The 19,951-nt window shown below is 47.6% G+C and overlaps 1 protein-coding gene across 1 annotated transcript in view; it reads left to right on the forward strand.

Moving 5' to 3' along the window:
• Window positions 1-19,951, forward strand: part of PLA2G4B (phospholipase A2 group IVB) — a 33,433-nt gene that overhangs the window by 10,135 nt on the left and 3,347 nt on the right. Inside the window, exons 7-29 of the mRNA XM_051973652.1 lie at window positions 154-313; window positions 464-581; window positions 1,994-2,413; window positions 2,581-2,660; window positions 3,196-3,218; window positions 4,844-4,913; window positions 5,467-5,603; window positions 6,338-6,469; window positions 6,773-6,813; window positions 7,215-7,257; window positions 7,973-8,036; window positions 8,574-8,704; window positions 9,381-9,461; window positions 9,978-10,015; window positions 11,620-11,755; window positions 13,308-13,444; window positions 14,442-14,664; window positions 14,836-14,953; window positions 15,303-15,440; window positions 15,977-16,081; window positions 16,323-16,502; window positions 17,006-17,172; window positions 19,628-19,814. Of these exons, the coding sequence (XP_051829612.1) occupies window positions 154-313; window positions 464-581; window positions 1,994-2,413; window positions 2,581-2,660; window positions 3,196-3,218; window positions 4,844-4,913; window positions 5,467-5,603; window positions 6,338-6,469; window positions 6,773-6,813; window positions 7,215-7,257; window positions 7,973-8,036; window positions 8,574-8,704; window positions 9,381-9,461; window positions 9,978-10,015; window positions 11,620-11,755; window positions 13,308-13,444; window positions 14,442-14,664; window positions 14,836-14,953; window positions 15,303-15,440; window positions 15,977-16,081; window positions 16,323-16,502; window positions 17,006-17,172; window positions 19,628-19,814 (2,929 nt within the window). The remainder of the gene's footprint in view (window positions 1-153; window positions 314-463; window positions 582-1,993; window positions 2,414-2,580; window positions 2,661-3,195; window positions 3,219-4,843; window positions 4,914-5,466; window positions 5,604-6,337; window positions 6,470-6,772; window positions 6,814-7,214; window positions 7,258-7,972; window positions 8,037-8,573; window positions 8,705-9,380; window positions 9,462-9,977; window positions 10,016-11,619; window positions 11,756-13,307; window positions 13,445-14,441; window positions 14,665-14,835; window positions 14,954-15,302; window positions 15,441-15,976; window positions 16,082-16,322; window positions 16,503-17,005; window positions 17,173-19,627; window positions 19,815-19,951) is intronic.

The raw sequence follows: 19,951 nt of genomic DNA on the forward strand, positions 1-19,951 counted from the left end.
GACTCTGTCTTGGAGAATGCAAATCTGTTATAATTTCTGCCTGATCTCCTGCTCACTGGTCAGAAAGAATGTTGGATATCCTGTTGATGGGAGCTGGGATGGCAAGATTTTGGCTTGTGATATTTATCCCAAATAAATTACTGTTGCTTGTAGGTACCTTGGATCCCTCTAGATCCCATGGCTCCAGACCTGGTCCAATATCCACTCTACCAGCAGGCCCAGCCCCTGCACTGCACAGTGAAAGCAGGGGAAATGTTGTACCTGCCAGCTCTCTGGTTTCACCATGTCCGCCAGTCTCATGGCTGTATAGCTGGTAAGGAGTTCAAGCTGGGAGGGATGAGGAGGGAGAAGGTGACGGGGACCGGGATGAATATAGAGCCTACTCTGCAGAGAGCTGGGGATTGGGTGCAGATTAGATGTGGATGGGGTTCAGTGGCTAGATCAGATCTTCTCTTTTCCGCAGTGAATTTCTGGTATGACATGGAATATGATCTCAAGTACAGCTACTATCAGCTTCTGGACTCTCTCTCCACAGACACAGATCTTGCTAGGATTGACCTTCTGAGCTCTCTTGATGGATCACTCTAAGCCGGTCCAGAGATTAGTTCGGTTTTAGAGAAGCCCCTGGAGTTTCAAGACTTTTTCCTGGACTGATACAAAATATGAATAGGATTCCATTTGAGATAGTTTTGCCAAAGAGGCATGGCCTTTGGAGCCAAGGTTGAGCCAGAGCCAAACTGATTCAAATTCATAATCCAATCAGACATGTGAAAGGACCTGTGGGAAATTATTTTGGGTCTGGTGAGGGGTTATGGATTGGTGGAGATGTTCGAGGGGCTGGGTATGGGAAAGGTGAAAGGAAGTGATATTGGGGCCAGATTTATGTATAATACCCTTCCTGCTACTGAGTTCCTTTGTACGTGAATGACAGTAACTCTAGCCCTCTTAATTTACCCTGTAAAGCCCTTAGCTCTCTACAAGCTGAAGCCTTGTAATTGGGACTTATGTGGATGAGTTCCTATAAATGTTATTATCGTCACATGGTCTTCTTTCTTCTCTTTCTTCCTTTCCACCATAAGCAGAGTGAGACTGGTCTGTAGGACCCATGGACATTTGACACTTTGCTAATGAGAGGTAGGGAAGGATCGGTACAAAGATACAATCTCAAATGGGGAAAGGGACAGCTTTCACCCTAGCTCCATCTTCAGTGAGGAGCTCCTGGGCTCTTGGGCTCAGCTTCTTCTACCAAACTCAGAGCCACTGCCTAATCTTCCTCCCAGGTAGCCTGATGGAGACCCTGCTGTCTGCCTAGGACATCATCACTTCATCTTCTTTTTCTCAGTTCAATATTGAACAATATTGGGTGACAATATTGAAGGCCAAACTTTATGTATTTATTTAAAGTCTTTTATTTCCAAAATATATACATAGATAATTTTCAACATTCACCCTTGAAAAATCTTGTGTTCCAAAATTTTTTCCCCTTCCCCTCCCCTAGAGGGCAAGTAATCTAATATATGTTAAACATGTGCAGTTCTTCTATACATATTTCCACATTTATCATGCTGCACAAGCAAAATCTGCTCAAAAAGGAAAAATGAGAAAACAAAATGCAAGTAAACAACAAAAAAGTGAAAATACTCTGTTGTGGTCCACACTCAGTCCCTACAGTTCTTTGGGTGCAGACGGCTCTCTCCATCAAAAGACCATTGGAACTGGCCTGACTTAGAAGGTCAAACTTTATGAATGAATTCAGAACAAGATGAAAAGACAGGCACAAAATCTCCCAACAGTCAGGTTCACATAGGAATTTGTCATTGAAGAATCCCTCAGTCACCTTGTAGAAAAGCAAGGATATAAGCACTGTTACAGTGCCTACTAAGGACCAGGCTTTGTGTTCAGCAATTTGTATTCAATGCTTTACAATGACTGTCATCTCACTTGATCCTCATAAAAACCCTGGGAGAGTTCTCTTATTGTCTCCATCTTTCAGCGTAGGAAGCAGAGGCGGTCAGAGGCCAAGCTCCTGCTCATGGCCCAGGCCAGATCTGAGCCCAGGCTTTCCTGACTCCGGCCCCAGCGCCCTCATCTCCGTGCAGCTGGCTGTCTCCACAGAGGCTTGGCTCACACCCAAAAGAGGAGCCCCACTTGAGTCTCTTGGACGCAGCCATCCAGCCTTTGGCGCTGATGATGGGGAGATGACTGTCTCCTCCAAGGCATCCTGTGTATGGCGGGAGGAGGGAGGAGGCTTCTCTGACCTCACACCCAAGTCTGAGTCTTTGCCATGTCCTCCCACGGCTCCTAGCTGTGCTCCACAGGACCCCACAAACAGACCTAATCCCTTCCACGTCACAGCGCTCAAAGACAAGACTGACAGCCGGCAGGGAGCCCTGGTTTACCTTTGCCTGGCCAGGTCTTGGTTGGGCTGCCCCCCACCTCCAAAGCACAGGACACCTGCCTCCCAGCTGGCTGTCCTCCTGGGAATCACAGTGCTGCCTGCCCCTCACCTGCAGCAAGCCCAGACCCTCCCTCCACCCTCCGCTCCTCATGCCTGCCATTGAAGATGCCTTATTTCCCCAGAGACCTGGCGCAGCCAGTTTTCCTGAAGCCCTCCCTGCTTATTACCGTGGAAGAGCCTGGGGCTGGCACACTCTTCTCAGGTGGGCCTCAGCTGTTTGGATCAAGGCCGGCACCCCCAGATTTTGAAATGTAGCTCTCACCCACACCAAGAGGAGCCTGGAGTTTCTAGGTGTCCTTTCTGGAGTCCCCTTCCCAGCCTGCTGATTGCTTCCAGCGCCGCCTCCCATCTTCCTCTCCAAATCCTGGATACTGGATCTTTTCCTGGCCGAGGAGGGAGGGATCTGTCCAAAGAGACAGCCTCAGCTGGGCAAGGGGATGCTTTTTTAGCTGTAGACAGCATAGGAGGCTCCCATCTTTTGGGAACTGAAGTGGGAGACCAGGATGAGCCAGACAGCGAACCCACCCTAGCTCTTGGCTCTGGCTCAGCCCTGTGTGTGTATGTGTTGCCTGGCCCATTTGTAGTACAGGTGATTATTTCAGAAATGGGTGTGGGATTTGAGCCAAGGCCCAGGAAGGTGGGAGGAGCTCTGAGCTATCTGTGACATCCCTGGTCTCAGCGTACCTACATACCTAGGCTTCGCGGTGGTTGAAGCTACCTCTTGCCTGGTGCTCCAGAGGATTTCAAAGGCATGGCTCTGGTAAGGACCCGTCAGGGAATCAGGCTCCCGGTGGCTGGGCTCAGGGTCTCGGGGAACCATGTCTCACTGCCGGGCTTTTCTGGCTTCAGAGATGAACTTGCCCATGTTTATTTTTCTTCCTCAGTGGACCAGGACCACATAGAAATGCTGTCTCTCTTGGTGGAGGAGAAGTTGTCTCTTTGTCCTGCGTCCAGAGTCAGGAGCAGTTTTACAGCAGAAGGAAGAGGGTGGGGTGAGGGGAGAGGAGGAGGAGGAGGAGAGCCCACAGGAGTTAGGGATGAAGGCTCAAAGGGTGCTTAACCAGGAGACAGGAAGATTCAAGGGGGATGGGGGAAATGTTTTCAAATATTTGAAAGGTTATTAATGTGGAAATGTGGAAAAGTTTGGATGTTCTGTTTGGCTTCAGAGGGCAGGACTGGGAGCAATAGGTGAAATGGCAAAGATGCATGTTTAGTCTTGATATTAGATATTGAGTAGTTCTGTTAGAACTATCTGAAAGGAGAATGAGTACCTCAGGAGGAGGTCAGTTTCCCCTTTCACTTAGCAGCTTTTAAACAGAAGCTGGAAGACCACTCGCCAATATATTATAATGGAGGTTCTTTGGGAGTATGGTTTGGTCTGGATAGCAATAAGGGTCCCTTTCAAATCTGGGATTCTGAGTTTCTGGGACAATGTATATATATGCTTGGGGGGGAAAGATTCAGTCAAACTTAAAAGTTAGAAAGTCCCTTGGGTGCCCACAGACTCCCGGTAGAACTTCTTGGGATCAAGGTTATTTGGTTTCCATACTATCTGAGGCCTCTGGCCACCAACTTCCCAGGGCCTCAGAAGGAAATGAATGACTTGCCTTCCAGATCATCCTTTGTGACTCAGCAACTCCTGCTTGGGGGTGTGGGAGCCTTAGGGCTGACACGGAGCAAGCCTATGTTCTTGAGGGAGTTCTTGTCTCTGCTGTCTGTCACTGATAATCTAAGGATAAGAGGGAGGGATAGGTGACACCCCAACATCCTTCAGGCATGTCAGGGCAGGCGTTATCCCATTGAGGGTATTTGTGGCTGGGAACCTCCTTCCAGAGCCAGACCTCATAAAGGCAGAAGGAGAAGCTACAAATGCAAAACTTGGGGGAGATGAGATCACCTCTAATACTAACATTTACTAGGCACGGGAACACAAATACAAAGAATGAAACTGAGCTGCTTCCAAGGAGTTCTCCATGGCTTATCACCTGGCCCAGGGTCAAGAAAAAGGGACACTCCCACCAATTAACCCTTTAAATTACCATAGGGGCTCAGGACCAAGACAGCAACTTTTCCACCCTACCCTTTTCAGTCTTAATTTTAGCAGCAGATAATCTGGGCTCAGTTATAAAATGAAAGGAAGGAAAGATGAAAGAAAGAAAAAAAGACAAACTAAATTGAAAGAAGTGGAAACCATAGGTCAACAACTTCATCTCCCAGTTCAGGATTGTCCAAGTGCAAGACAGTGGTCAGATATTTACCTGTATGGGCTTTGTGCCCCTGTGGTACGCTTCTTTGGCATCAGCTGAAAAAAACAAAGGGTTGCCCCAGTCTCCATCAGCCTCCCGTAATAGTACAACACTGCTCATTTGCCTCTCTCCCTCATAGCCCACTCCTGGTAGCAGCCTGCTCTCAGTTCGGGTCCTAAAGGCTCATGGCTTCCCCTCCAAAGATATATGTGAGTATGGAATTCCTTTCCCAGCCCCTTCCTCAACCCTGTCAGTTTGATGGCCCTGAACCTAGCCAGGAGTCAGGACTAGGACTGCAGCCAAGGAATGATGGAAAGAGAAGAGGGCTGAGGCTGACTTGGAGCATCGGGCAAGGGATGCTCCCAGGGCAGGCCAGGGGATCTGGGGAACTCTGACTTCCGCTCATCTTCCTTATCCCCTTGGCTCTGGTACAGATCTCTGTGGGTCACTGAGAGGGCCCACATTGGTCAGGAGGGGACTTAGAGTCCTTGGCGGAAGAAGTGGGAAGCTAAATGAATGCTTCTGCTATTGCTACACCATGAAGGCATCAAGGCATCGTGGGAAGAGCTCTGGATTTGGCGTCAAAGAGCTTTCAGTTTGAATTTTGCCTTTACCATTTAAAATCCATGTGACTCAACTGTTTTGGACCTCAGTTTCCTAGTCTGGAAAAAAAGTGGGGTTGGACTAGATGATGTCTAGGAACCTTCTGGCCCTTGATGTATGACCCACATTTTATAAATGGTGTTCCCTCTTCCTCTTTAGTAACTCCCTCTGACAGCTATGTGAGCCTGTGGCTGCCCACAGCTTCAAATCAAGAATTTCGGACGCGTACAGTAAGGAACTGCAACAATCCTGTCTGGAACCAGACCTTCCGCTTCCGGATCCATAGCCAAATCAAGGTGCCCTAGACAGTTGCCATTCTCCCCACTCAACACACACACACACACACACACACACACACACACACACACACACGTTTGCTGCTATCTTTTTTTTTTTTTAAACGTCATCTTCATTTCAAAATGTGTCTTTCCTTCCTCTCCATTCAAGGAGTTACTTCTTATAAAAAATAATTTAAAAGAAGAGACACAGAGGGAGAGATATGGAAGAGACAGAAGAAAAGGAAAGAGGGAGGGAGAGAGGGAGAGAGAAAAGAAGAGGGAGAGAGAGAGAGAGAGAAAGAGATAGGTAGAGATAAGGGTGGGGGCGGGGAACAATTCAGCAATACAGATTCCACAGATTGATCAAGTCTGACAGTATATGCAGTGTATCATACTTGTAGTCCCTGACTTTTGCAAAGGAGAAAGGTGCCTACATTCATTCATTCATTCAGTGAACATTTATCATTTATTTCAATATTTCCTCCTACCATTTGTAGGTTCCCAATCTCCTCCCTATTCTTCCTGTCAAACTTCATTTTATTTTGATTTCTTTTCTCTGCCTCCCTCACTTCAGATCCTTTCTTTGAACACTTTCATTTACTTCCTACCTCCCTTCTCAGTTTCTCATCTGTGCAATAGATTTAATGGTAGTCCACATCGTGGAGGGCCCTGTGAGGATAAAATGATGTGTGTAAAGCAGTTTTAATATTTTAAAGCACTATATAAGTGTGATTATTGATGATTATTCTCAGAATATGCTGGAGCTGAAAGTGTTTGACCAAGACCTAATAACTCAAGATGACCCCATATTCTCTGTGCTCTTCGATGTGGGGACCCTGAAAGTTGGAGAGAGCCGGCGGGAGAGCTTTACCCTCAATCCCCAGGTGAGGCTGTATTCAAGGTTCTCTTGGTAAGGATGGAAGCCTTTCCTCCTTCAAATTCATTTATTTCTAGGCTCAAGGGGTAGCTCTATTTGGGAGTACCAACCAGAGGGAAAGATAGAGTTACTTTTCTCTCCTCATATGGAACTCCATCTGTTCTATTCTCTCCTTCAGGGCTAATCAATTCCCCATCAATTTCTGAATCTGAATCCCAATCCCCCTCTCCAGCCCTTCTCCCTTCAACACACACATACACACACACACACCTCACCTCTCTTTTCTAACTGATTTTTTTTCTCTCCCAAGGGCAAAGAAGAGCTGGAGGTGGAGTTTCATCTACAAAGTCTGTGAGTCTGGGACTGCCTGGAGCTGCTGACCTGCTAGGACTTCCTGGGGTAGCCCCTTGGGGTACCAGGCTGACATAATTCTGTTATTCAGTGGAGTCTTAGCCCTCCTAGAGCTCTCCCAGAATTTTCACGAACTGTGGAAGAGTTTTTCTATGGGGAAGGTCATTGATCATTGGGAATGAGAACATGGAGTCTCAGTAGGGGATCCTTCATAGGGCTGTTTCTTAAATCATAGAAACTGGAGCTGGAAGGTATCTTAAAGATTATTTCCTCACCGGTTCCCATTTTATAGAAGAAGAAAGAAACTGAGGCTTAGAGGAATTAAATGACTTGACCAAGGTGCTGCATTGAAAGCTACTGGCAAAGTCAGGATTAGAAATAAGATCTTTTGTTCCTTTCAGCCCAGCATGCCCTGAGCAGCTCATCACCAATGGTGTCCTTGTGGTAAGTCATTCTGCCCGGGGACATTAAGTTGAGCCCCTAAGGACTCTTTCCCCTTCCTCCTCCCTGTCACCTCCTGCTTACCACCCTTTGCCTGAGGTCCCCTTGGAGAGACCCTGAGGTAGGGAGATTTGGGCTTGGGTACTGCCTCGGACACGCTGGCTAGCTCCATGATTCAGGACAAGTTCTCCTGTCAATTCCTTAAGTTGTTTCTAACTCGCTAAGATGATAAATTGCAGAGAAGATGTAAATCTATATTGGTAGAGTGAAGCTTCTCATATAAGAATTCTCTTTATCAATGAAGTCATAGGTCCATGTCCCTATTTGTGGGATGGAATTGGAGAGGATGGGATGGAGTTGGGATAGGATGGGATGAGATGAGATGAGATGAGATGGATGGGATGGGATGGGATTGGATGGGGTGGAATGGGATGGGCAGGTAATTCATGCCATGGTATTTAGTTTCTAGCTTCCTAAAAGGAAGCACAAGTATTCAGGTTTGCTGGGAGCAGGGATGTTTCAGATGATGCAGAGCTTTTCCTTTTATCCTTGGTCTTTTCTCAAACTCTGTGCCCATTTAGGACCTGAGGAAGATCCCTAGTTACCTGGGGGCAAGGATAACATGGTGTTAGGGAATCAAAAATTGGGATGGAATGGTTGAGAATGAAGCACGGAGGGATGGGGAATTTACATCTGAGCTATTCTGTTCCTAACTCAGGCCCGAGAGCTTTCCAGTTTGCATGTTCAGCTAGAAAAGATAGAGAGCATAAGAGGTAACTCAGGTAAGCCTCCTTTATTTACCCTCAGGCTACAGCTCTCAGTTCCCATAAACCCTTAACTTCCAGCCCTGTGAGCCAACATCTCTAGTTGGGAATCCAGGTACTATAGTGCCATAGAAAGAGATTATCACTTAATCTCTCTGGGCCTGTTTTCTTATTTGAAAAAATGGGAGGATTGAATCTTGATCATAGAATACATCAGTGACCTTTAAGGTCTCTTTCAACTTTAAATCTCTGATCATAGGAAGAGTTGGGTTTACATCCTCTGGCTCCTAGCTCTAGTGAGACTGGATTGTTGTAGCCAGGGTCTCTTCTTTGAAGTATTATTGGAAAACAGAGGAGGAATGGGACTGGGGAATGTGGTCATTCATCATATTGTGGATAGTGCTTTATTCCTGGCACACATTGGCAGGGGGCTGAACAAGACCATTAAGGACAGGGCTTTCCCAGGGCACCCCTAGAGCCCCGGCCTTAGGGAGAGGAAGGATTGGAGTCGTTTCCCCTACCCCCTCAGTCTTCCTTGTGTTTTCTATGTTCCAGAGTCAGACAGTGGAGTGGAAGCCCTAGTGCTGGGATCCTATGAGGGCAGCCAGACTGTCACCTCAGGCACCAGCCCCATCCGTTTCCACTGTCCAGCTTGCTGGGAGTCAGAGCTAAGTGTTAAGCTCCAGGTAATGTTCTTGACCTCCCAGGAGAACAGGAATGTATATATGTATGTATATATGTCTATTAAACACTTACTATGTGCAAAACACGATTAAGCATCAGGGATAGAAATAAAAAAAAAAAAATCCCTGCTCTTAAAAAGGACACAATCTAAAAGCAGGTGGATAACATGTATATAGGAGGTTTCAGCCTCAACTCAGATAGAAAGGCCCAGTGGTCCTCAGGGCAGAGCAACAAAGGAGATGGTAAAGTATTCTTTAGTGTCATTGCCACTAATGAAACACAAAGATTTCTGGTGTTGAACTATTTTATGGTACAAAGGACTTTGGTGGTAGGAACGTTTCTTTCTGGGTTTTTGGTTTTTTAAGGCTGCAGAGGAGGTGGAGGGCTACAGTACTGTGGACACCTCCCCCCAGGGATTGCTTTTGGGGATGATGGAGCTCCTAATCCCCTTCACTCCAGACCTACCACCAATCCTTTTTTTGACCATTATCTCCCTTCTTCCCCCTCCCATTGCTCTTCTATAGAATAAGAAGAGCACCTATTACTGATAGCTCTGTGACCTCCCACCTTGTATTTCTACTCTGTTCCCACCCCATCCCACATTAGGTTGGAAGGAGACTGAATTGGGATTGAAGTAATAGTTTGTTCCTTCATGTAACTCATCCTTGCTTTCTTCAGGGCTCTTCTCAGGAGGCAATGAAGATGCCACTGAAATCTCTACCTTCTGGTCACACCGTGAAGGTCGCCTTACCCACAGAGGTAGGAGCCCCAGTACTGTTTCTCCCAAGTGACAAAAATAATCTGCTTGGGCCCCAGAAGGCCTTGCCACATTTATTTTTTCTTTGTAAACTGTAAAGTTTTGGTGATGCCTTTGATTTTTGTCTTGATAGATCTCTCTGCATTTCCCCTTCCCCCTCTACCTGTCCCATTGTCTCTCTCTTTTGACTAAGAATTATACTCTATACTTTTACTCTAAGAGTACTGTTCTGTGGAAAAGAAAGAACACAAAGATGGCTAAGTAGTTGCCACAGATTGAGAATGGTTGAACAGATCACTGTATATAATCTTAGAGTAGATTCCTGGGGGGGTTAATGGGAAGAGCATTTTCTGTGTAGCCCAGATTTTCAGCCCTCAGACCATGGCCATCACTGAAGGGGGTGTGCTGGGGTTTGGGGAAGTCAGGGCATAAGGTCAGTGACTGTGATTCAGGGCTTCCGGGGAGAGGGAGGCTGGAGTTCAGGTTTGATCACTGATGAGAATATTCATGATTTTCAGGAACCTGTACTGATGATGCAACTGAAAACTGAGAAAGGGTGAGTGTCTGATTGCCTGTGGCAAGAGGAAATAGAGATAAAGGGAAGCAGAGCATGGAGGCTCACTGGGCAATGGAGAGTCATCAAGGTGGGCGGAGCACAGGTGGTAGGGGAGGCTGCCCAGGCCAGACTGATGTCTAGCAGCTCTCAAAGATATGAAAGAGTATGAATGGTTCTCTTCACAGGATATGGGGAGGGACTCTATAGGAATTGAAGTTTATTGTCTTCTATTTCTTTGGGTAGTTGGGAGAGGGATACAAGAAAGAAGGATGAGTAGGTGCAAAGAGGAAGATCCATGATAGAGTCTAATTTCCTATTAGATCATATAAACCATATGCAGATAGAAGAAACTGAACCCCAGTGGAAGGAGGAAACGGCCTTTTTGCTGCTTCTTATCCATTGGTTAACATACACTAAGTACTTCCCAGCACCAAATCCTTTACTATACACAGAATTCTATTAGGAAGGCCTGTGTTCTACTGTCCAGACACTTGCAGCCGGCAAGCATAAAGGTGGCATAGTCAATAAATCCCACATCACATTTATTGAAAGCCCAAGTCTCTGAGCTCAACTATCAAATCTTAAATTGACATGCTTGTTTATTGACCAGCACACCTGATTTTACAGCTCATGAGCACTTCAGATGGTAGGCAGGAGAGCTCCTTACCTCAAATAGGTTGGGGACCTGAGAATTAAAGAGAAAAATCTGACCCTTCTCTGTTCTTTTAATTCAGTGTGCAAAGGGAGGACGGGGTTGGGGGGGGGGGGGGTGAGGGGTGGGTGAGTTACTTCTGTGCATGTTTATGACTGAGGATTATTTAATGAAAGTTTTTATTTTCAAAATACATGCATGAATAATTTTCAACATTCACCCTTGCAAAGTCTTGTGCTTCAAATTTTTTCTCTTCCTTCTTCCCTAGATGGCAAGTAATCCAATATATGTTAAAAAGCAATTCTTCTATACATATTCCCACAATTATCATGCTGCACAAGAAGAACCAGACCAAAAAAGGAAAAAAAAATGAGAAAGAAATCAAAATGCAAGCAAACACCAACAAAAAGAGTGAGACTGTTATGTTGTAAACCACATTCAGTCCCACAGTTCTCTCTCTGGATGCAGATGGCTCTCTTCATCACAAGTCCATTGGACCTGGTTTGAATCATCTGATTGTTGAAGAGAGCCACATTCATCAGAGCTGATCACTGTGTAATCCTGCTGTTGTGGTGTACAATGATCTCCTGATTCTGCTCACTTCACTCAGCATCAGTTCATGTAATGACTGAGGATTCAGAAGTCAGCCTTGGCAGGGAGAGTTAGAAGGGGGAAGGGGCAGTGTTTTGCCAGCTCTACAAGTTGCCATTTGTATGGATTGTGGTTCTGTATCTGCACACGGACATTACTTTCCCAAGCAGAGAAAGTAAGAAAGGAATCAGGGAACAGAGTAGGGCCCTGGGTTAGTCTGAAGGCTGGAGGCTGGGGGGGGAGGGGCAGTTTCCCTCTCTAAGAGTTCCTTCAGGAAGGGACCAGAAAGCCCTCCCCCCTCTCCCCCACTGCTTATCTTGGACTGACTGACTTGCGGCATTCCAATCCTTGCCTGTTGCAGCCCCGAGGAGCTGGCAGTGCGCCTGGGTTTTGGGCTGTGTGAGGAGGAGCAGGCGTTCCTAAGGAAGAGGAAGCAGGTGGTGGCCAAAGCCCTGAAACAAGTGCTACAATTAAAGGATGACCTGCAGGAGGATGAGGTTTGAAGGCTGGGCCTGCATGGGAATGAGGGTGGGAGTGGGGCCAAGTGAAGTACCTGACCAAACCCATAGCCTCCCTGCATGTCAAGCAGCGAGCCAAATTAGGAGCATCCTTGCAGCTCTCTGCCTGGCCCCCTTGTGAAGTGCCCGGTGAGCATGCGGCTTTCTTCTGAGGCAGTGATTTGGGAAAGAGAGGTCACTTAGTGGGTCTCAAGTCTAGCTGCTAATCTACATGGATGGATGGGTGGATGGGAAAGCATTAAGCTTTTATTAAAAGAAAACCACAGGATTTACAATAGGAAAAAGTGAGACAGACTATTCCCCTGCGGAGAAGGGACACAAGAGCGTATGGCAAAGGGCCCTGAGTGTGTTGCAGTAGCAACACATCCATCAGCAGGTCAGGTGTTAGTGCCACGGGGATATGCAGATGCTGCAACGGGGCAAACAGTAAGGTCTGAGCTCAGGAGCAAGAAGTCTACATGGATAGGGAAGGCAGGAGAAACTCCATTTTTCTGAAGCTTATATCTCATTCCCAGCTCGTCTGAGGGGTGGGAATAGATATGCTACTTTGTTCACTCACATAATTGGGTTGTAGGAGACCCGAAATGGAGCTCCGGCTGATGGCTCATCTCTTAGCAGAGGAATTTCCCACATTGGGATTCCCTACAATGATGAAATCAAAGTGTCTCCCCTCTTATCTCCCCCCCAAAATTTGGGAAACGTAGGTATATATATATATGGCTTTCATGTCCTCTGCTTTTCAGTTCCAACTCCCAATTTTATATCCCTTTGTCCTGTTGGAAGTACCTCCATAAAATTCCATTTTGGGATTCTTGGTAGAGTAGCCAAGCAGTTATTCTACTGCTTTGTGGATAAGCCATTTTAGAAATGAATCCCAGACCCACCTGAAGGTACAGATCTTTTTTCCATAAGGAGTTGTCTCAGGAAGTTTGGACTAATTAGGGATCATCTCAAGGGGGATAAAACTAGTTCCAGATCTTTCATTTTCAAAGGTTGAGAGTGGACCAGCAGGTGACTCTGGGGAGTCTAGATTGTAGAAGATTCCCCTTTGTATGGGGCAAGGATGAGAGGAGGTAAAGGAGGACATTGTTCTGGGGTTCTTAGAAATAGAGAAGTTTTGTGGCTGGCCTAAACTCTTTGATGCTCTTGCTGACTTCAGCAGCCTCCCAGTATTCTCCAGAAGGACCAAGTCACAAAGTAAACCTGGAGGGTCTGGTTGGAATTTGGGTGGAAAGATCATTGGCTCTGGAGTCAGAAGACCCAGGTTCAAATTCTACCTCTAATGTTTTCCACCTTGGGTACCCTAGATATGTTATCTCCCTGGGCCTCAGTTTCCTTATTTATAAAAAGAAGAGTTGGACTTCTGAGATTCTTTCCAGGTCATCAAGCCTAGCTCTATAGAGGGTGGAAGAACCCTTTGACCTTGTCCTTGGCTGAAGTCTATGCCTGGTACTCAGCATTCCATCTCCTGCCTTAGAATTGAATCAGAGTCTGTTCCTCAGAGGCCTCATAGGACTACTCCCATTCTCAGGTTCCAGTGGTGGCCATCATGGCCACAGGAGGCGGGATCCGAGCAATGACCTCCTTGTATGGGCAGCTCTCAGGCCTGAAGGAGCTGGGGCTTTTGGATTGTGTCTCCTACCTCACAGGAGCCTCAGGTTCCACATGGTGAGCAAGGGCACGGGCTGGGCTGAATTGGTCTAGGTGCTAGCTGGGAGGGCTGGGACAGAGTCAATCAAAGCTAGAGTTTGTCTCTCTGGTTTATCACCACATCTGCCACAAGCACATTATGAGAAAAGAATGTTAGAGGGAATTTGCCACATGATAAGAAAGCACATCACTCCAGGAAATTCTTAGGTCTCCTTGATCCAACAAAATTGGAAACACCTCCAGTCCTCTGCTAGATCTGATCAGAAGGGGGTAATACTGGGTTTCACATCAAGGAAAGCTTGCTTCACTCATTCAAATATAAGCTCTTTGGGGGCAGGTACTGACTTACTTGTATTTGTAATCTCAGCGTCTGACACAAGCCTGGCACTGCGTAGTAGAAAAAAAGGGAGGGAATGAGCATCTATTAAGTGTCTATTACGTGCCAAGAACTTTGTGTGGCACTCTATAAATATCTCATTTGATCCTGACACTAACCCTGTGAGGGAGGTGCTATTATTCCCATTTTACAGTTGAGAAAACTGAAGCAGAGTTTAAGTGACTTGCCCAGGGGTCACATGACTAGTAGGAATTGCTATCTAGTAGCAGTAGACTAGTAGTGTCTGTGGTCACTCCAGGCCCAGTGCTCTATCCATTCTACCACCCAACTGCCTCTTCCTACTTCCTTCCCCTTCCCCTTCCCCTCCCCTCTCCTTTCCTTCCTTTCTCTTCCCTTCACTAGATATTAACAAAAATTTGAAAACTTAATATTTTTCATTCATTCATCAATGAGCATTATTCAGTGCTTACAAGTCCTAAACACAATGGTAAGAGCAGAGGATCCAAAGACAAAGTAATTTCTGCCTCAACGTGTGTCTCTTACACTCTCCCTTTCTCATAGCAGTAGGAATTAGCCAGGGAGGGGCCCAGTGAATTGTTTTGTCCAGTGGGCATAAGGTTTGGAGACAGTCATGGGATGACGCCCTCCCCCTTCCCCCGTGCCCCCACCTTTCCCCAGGGCCATGGCAAACCTTTATGAAGACCCAGACTGGTCACAGAAGGACTTGGCAGGGCCCACGGCAGCAGCGAGAGCACAAGTGATCAAGAGCAAACTCAGCATATTGGCCCCTTCCCGGCTGCAGCAGTACCGGCAGGAGTTAAAGGAGCGGGCCCAGCAGGGCTACCCTTCCTGCTTCACTGACCTGTGGGCGCTGCTTAACGAAGCCCTGCTCCACGATGAGGTGGGAAGGGGATGGGGCAGCCAGGGTTCCCCATGGCTCAGGGAAGGGAAGGGTACGTGTAGTATGAGGCAAACCCTTGCTTGCCAGGGAGATAGGGATTTATGAGATAGAAAGGAGGACTCTGGGTACTTATGAGGACACGGACTTCAGGCCGATAATCTTCCCATTTAGCCCCATGACTACAAGCTGTCTGACCAGCAGGAGGCACTGAAGTGTGGCCAGAACCCCCTGCCCATCTACTGTGCCCTCAACACCAAGGAGAAGAGCCTGAGCACCTTTGAGTTTGGGGGTGAGTGGAAAGGAGTCAGCAAGTCTGGCAGACTCGGGGTGGGGTGGCCCAGAAGATAGGTAAAGATATTGGGGGTGGGGAGGAGCAGGCCAAAGAGGAGGCTGGGAGGAAGAAAACGGCTTTCTCCCTGAGTCTGCCCTCTGACACCCATTTGCTATCGACAGTTTTGTACTCTGAGCTTAAATCCCAGCCCAGACTAAGGGGCCTGGCCCAGGAGGGGGCCTGTTTTCTCTCTGGGAGAAGATAGACTCCCTGCCCTCATCTCCAACCAGCAAGACTACAATTCTCACTCAGGCAGTTCTTAGCCTCTCACTGTTTCGGGTGAGTGAAAACGTGGCTTTTCCCGTAGAATGGGTGGAGTTCTCCCCATATGAGGTCGGCTTCCCCAAGTATGGTGCCTTTGTCCCTGCTGAGCTCTTTGGCTCCCAGTTTTTCATGGGCCGGTTGATGAAGCGATTACCTGAGTCCCGGATCTGCTTCTTGGAAGGTAAGGGGGAACAAAGGGGATCCCAGGCAATCAAGAAGATTGAAGGGATAAAAGAGAGAATGGGGCTGCCATGGGGGAGGAACATTCACCCTTCATTGTCAGGATCAGCTCCTGAGCTCCTCCTCATCCTTTGGAGTGCCCTTGGCTTCAGGCAGGCAAAGGGAAAGGCTTGGATTTTGTCTGTGGTGTCTCCAATACCTCTTAATGGTTTTCTTATTTATGGTTTTATTAATGGAAATGGCATTAAAGAGGATTCATCATCTTCTGCTTATTTCTGTTCCCTAAGGGCCATGGGGCTTTCCAGCTGACTTGCAGTTGAAATTGCTTTAATATGTTGTTTCCCCCTATTAAAATCTGAGCCACTTGAGAGGGACTGCCTTTGCTTTTCTATTTTCTAATTATATCCCAAGTGCTTAGTCTCATGCTTAATGCATATCCCTTCCTTCTCTCCTCTCCTCCTTTCCTTCCTTCCTTCCCTCCTTTCTTCATCCCTTCCTTCTTCCATCTCTCCTTGCTTTTTCTCTCTCCCTACACAGGCATCTGGAGCAACCTTTATGCAGCTAATCTTCAGGATAGTCTGTACTGGTCCTCAGAACCTGACCAATTCTGGGATCGCTGGATTCAGGATCAAACTACTTTGGGTAAGTTCTGCATTCTTTGGGTAGGCCCTTGGACAAAAGGGAGATGGCGCTTGTGTAGGGCCCTGTGAAGGGAGAAGACCCATGGGTCTTAGGAGTGGAGCTCTTTCCAAATCTCCTTCTGGGCCTGGTCCTTCCCATCTTCCCTTCTTCACGCGGATGGAGGTGGCAAAGAGCAGTGTGCTCCTAGCACAGGACATAAAGACCTTGGGAGTCACCGATTCCCTCTCCCTCCAACATGCAGACAAGGAGGGAACTCCCTCTCTGAAGATGGAAGAGCCTCCCCGCACTACAAGCAAGATTGCCAAATTCTTTACGGACCTCTTGACCCGGCGCCCCTTGGCTGAGGCCTCTCACAACTTCCTGCATGGCCTGCATTTTCATCAGGACTACTCTAAGCACCCTCATTTCTCGGCCTGGAAAGGTGCCTGCTTCCCTTCTCTCTGTTCCCTTTAATACCCCTCCCTCCTGCCTTGTGCCTCTCTCTGCCCTTTTCTGCTGCCTGATCCACTCCCTAATTTCTGGTGACAGCCACTCTTTGGGAGGCCTGCCCTGGGAGGGAGGAGCTTCCGAGGGAGGACTCTATCATTTAAAATGGGTTGTTTCCCTAGGCCAGGGCCCAGCACATAGTAGTCAATGTGTGCAGACTCGCTGATTCATCCTGGGCCATCTCTTGAGGGGCAGTGTGGGCTAGTGGACTGTGCATTTGATACATCTGGCTGGTTTTTTAGCCGTTTTTAGCCTGTGTCCTAATCTGTGAAACAAGGGGATGGGTTGGATTTGGTGATTTTGGGGCCCTTTCCAACTTCCTTCTCTTGGGGCACCCATGGAGATTCTTGCACTTCCCCTGTGAGGGAGAGTCTCTGTGAAGCGGGAGGGTTGGGGGCCCTTAAGCTGGCCACAAGCTGCTCCTGCTCTCCTTCCCAGGCACCAAGCTGGATGGGTATCCCCACCAGCTGACGCCCATGGAGCCCTATCTCTGCCTGCTGGATGTCGGCTACTTCATCAACACCAGCTGCCCTCCCCTGCTGATGCCCACCCGCCAAGTGGACCTCATCCTCTCGTTAGACTACAACCTCCAGGGGCCTTTTCAGGTTAGAGACGGAAGAGCCTCGGCACACCCCCAAGTCTGGACTGATGGGAGGAATGGGCTCCTGGGAAAAAAGTCTGGGAGACAAGACCTGAGAATGAAATAATAATAATGCTGCTGCTGCTAATGATATTATCTGGCATTTACATAGCACTTTAAGGTATGCAAAGCATCTTCACAGTTATCCTGTGAGGTAGGTACTCTTCTTATCCCCATTTTACAGATGTGGAAACTGAGGCTGAAAGTGGCTTGTCCAGGTCCCACAGCTATTTCACATTGGCTGAGGTAGAACTTGAACTCATGTCTGCCCACCATATTCATCCAAGTCTAGCCCTTTCTATTTACTGTGCCATTTACTGGCAAGCAGCCACAAAGACCTCTACCTCCCTGCTCCTCACAGGGCTAACCAAGATCAGCAAGCAGCCTTGGATGTTGTTGCCCTTGGTGATAGATATAGCGCCTATCTGACTCCAAGCTTGGAAAGGCACGGCTCTGCTCACTCAGGGCCCCATAAAATGCTTGGGGGTAAATTTCATTCATTTACTCTCTACAAGTTGGTAGGGTCTAGTAGATCGGGAGCCAGTTTGGGAGCTAGGATGTGGGTTCTGGAGTTACCTTACCTCCCAGACCTGCTTGCTCATGTGATCACCATCTAGTCACTCTGCTGCCCCAGGCAGCTCATAAGATTATTAATTAACCAAGAACTGCTGATAAGCATCAATGAAGGGTGTTCCCTACACAGATAAGAAAAAAAAACTTACTGGGGACTGAACTAATCATTTCCCATTGGGCAACTCAGCCTTTCCCTGCCTTTCCTTTCCCTCCTTCCCTCCCTCCCTCCTCCCTTCTTTCCTTCCTTCCTTCCTCCCTTCCTCCTCTCCCTTTCTCCTTCTTTCTCCCCTCTCCCTTGTCCATCCTTATCTGTAGGTGTTCTGCCCAAAGGAATATAAATATGGATTGCTAAAACCTCCCAAGATATCTTGGGGTTTACAACTTAAGTTTTCTTTCTTAAGGACCATGCCCTAAACCCAAAACACTCTGGCTCTCATTGGTCAATGAGGTCCCAGCCCAAATCTCATTTTGTCATTGTTTGGTTCTTGATTGGCTCAGAGTGAATGTAAATAGCAATTATTTCTGCTTTAGTCAGAAACTCTAGGGGTCTTCCCCTTCCAGATTGATTTTTTTTTTCTTGACTAGGTAAAAGAGGTCATTCTCTGCTTCATTTCTTATTTAGCCTTAATCACTGAATGGATGTTGCCTCAGTCAAATTTATCTAAAAGGCCAAAGTCCCCCACGACATCCAGGGTCATCTCCAGTCATCCTGATCTATAGCTGGCCCCTGGACCCAGATGGCCCTGGAAGAGAAAGTGAGGCAGGGACTTTGCACAGCCCTGCCTCACTTAAATTCCCTTGCATGTCATATATCACCTTTCTGATGTCATTGGTCCTCTTTGAGAATGAAGGACAAACAACAGCAACAATCCTGACCCCTATAGCAGTCACACACCATGGATCTAGACTGCCAATATCATAGGAACCCCCACCCCCTGGCATCCCTCAGTCCCACCTACAGGAAGTCTGCCCCACCCATCTTCTTTCTAGTGCCTTCCCTTTGCCAATCACCTTCAATTTATCCTGGATGGGGCTTGCTTGTACACTGTAGTTTGCATGTCGTCTCCCTTTTTAGACTGAGAGCTCCTTGAGAGTCTTTCTTTATATGACCAGCATTTAGTCCAGAACAGAGTAGGCGCTTTGTAAGTGTTTACTGATTGACTATATCTTCCAGACCCCTTTACAGTTTTCAATATTCCAGCATCAGTATTAGGAAGAATTTGATGATTCTTTGATGAATTTGAGGATTGTGGTATAGAAAAAATAAATCAGGGGATCTATGGTTGAAGTCTGGCTCTGCTGCTTATTGACTGTGTGACTTTGGACAAGCTCTTGCCTCTCTGGCCCTCAGTCCCCTCATTTTGCTCAGGCAGTTGGGGTTAAGTGACTTGCCCAGGGTCACACAGCTAGGAAGTGTTAAGTGAGATTAGATTTGAACTCAGGGCCTCCTGACTGAAGGGCTGGTGCTCTATCCACTGCGCTTCCCTGCCACTCCAGTATCTTTGCCAAGAAAACCCCAAACGGAGTTACAACGACCCATATGATTGAAAGGACTGTACAACAAAGGTCTCTTTTAGCTCTGGTAATCTGGGTCAATTTACACTCACAACGTTTCTTTCTGTGGGGTGGTCAATTTTAAAACACCCCCAAATAAAACCTAAGACTCTTTTTACCTTTTAAAACTAGCTGGTTTAGCCCAACATCCTCGGCCTGGATTCTGGTTTTATCTGAGTCTGTTCAGCACACGAAGCACGTCTGCTTGTCACAACAAATTTCTCACCGGCCTAACTTGCCGAGGCTGTGTAAGTCGCGCCCGGCCTGACTTTGGGCCCGCTTTACAATTACAGCAGCTGGAACTGGTGGGCCGGTACTGCAAGCAGCAGGAGATCCCGTTCCCTCCCATCGTCCCGAGCCCGGAGGATAAGGCGCTGCCCCAGGAATGCCACGTCTTTGCCGACCCCGCGGCCCCGGATGCCCCTGTTGTGCTCCATTTCCCCCTGGTCAATGCCTCCTTCCGGGAGCACTCGGCCCCTGGTGAGACGCGGTGACACCCGCCCACTGCCCCGACGCCTTCTCTCCGTCCTCCCCTGGCCTTTGGCATTTCTTGTCCCCGCCCCTTCCCCAAGGGCTCCTCCGCACACAATTTCCACGTTCCCCCTTCTTATCTTCCC

This window comes from Antechinus flavipes, chromosome 2 (assembly GCF_016432865.1).
Source record: "Antechinus flavipes isolate AdamAnt ecotype Samford, QLD, Australia chromosome 2, AdamAnt_v2, whole genome shotgun sequence".
In the NCBI taxonomy this organism is placed as follows: Eukaryota; Metazoa; Chordata; class Mammalia; order Dasyuromorphia; family Dasyuridae; genus Antechinus; species Antechinus flavipes.